We start from the raw sequence: 664 nt of genomic DNA, 5'->3' as shown, positions 1-664 counted from the left end.
TGTTGTTTCGGAGTGGGGTGTCCTTGTACCCGTGGTTGTTTCGGTTTGAGGTGCAGTATCATTGATTTTTTTAGTTTGAGGTGTCGGTGTAGCTTTAGTCCTTTCAGTTTGAGTTGACGTTAAGCTTTCGGTTGTTTTAGCTTGATGCGTCGTTGTAGCTTTGGTTGTTTCGGTTGGACGTGTCGTAGTATCTTCGGTTGTTTCAGTTTGAGGTGTCGTAGATCCTTCGGTTGATTTAGTTTGAAGTGTCGTAGTAGCTTCGGTTGGGCCAAAACATTGTTGCCTGTAATATCAATAGTTTTAGTATTTTATTGGGATATTTTGTAAATGAAGACATACACATGACCATTTTGCGTGTTAATTAACAGCACATCATCAAAAATAAGCTTATATTCTTGAAATCCTCAGAAAAATAATTGGGGTGGTTAATGAGTATTTTTAAAATGTGACGGAATCGTCTCATTTTAGCAATTCATTATTATTGTGTTAACTGCATTGTTTAAAAAAGCTTTTAAGATTAGAATAATAAGAATATTTGGTATTAGGTGGTTATCACGTGTAAACAAAGTACAACATCACCAATGTGGGTATAACGATATGTAACTGATAAAGATGAATTAATAGTTGGGCTCCAAAGGCGTGTTGGGACTGGAGTAGGGGACAT

The 664-nt window shown here is 36.6% G+C and overlaps 1 protein-coding gene across 1 annotated transcript in view; it reads right to left on the bottom strand.

Moving 5' to 3' along the window:
- The window catches only part of LOC106680681 (mucin-2), an 18,148-nt gene that overhangs the window by 8,649 nt on the left and 8,835 nt on the right, over window positions 1–664 (bottom strand). The window contains exon 3 of the mRNA XM_067047403.1: window positions 30–283. Coding sequence (XP_066903504.1) covers window positions 30–283 — 254 coding nt within the window. The remainder of the gene's footprint in view (window positions 1–29; window positions 284–664) is intronic.

The sequence above is a fragment of the Halyomorpha halys genome, unplaced genomic scaffold (genome assembly GCF_000696795.3).
Source record: "Halyomorpha halys isolate HHAL.00 unplaced genomic scaffold, Hhal_1.1 Scaffold278.1, whole genome shotgun sequence".
Classification (NCBI taxonomy): Eukaryota; Metazoa; Arthropoda; class Insecta; order Hemiptera; family Pentatomidae; genus Halyomorpha; species Halyomorpha halys.
Note: the sequence above shows the minus strand (reverse complement) of the source record. Positions and strands in the feature narration are given on the sequence as shown.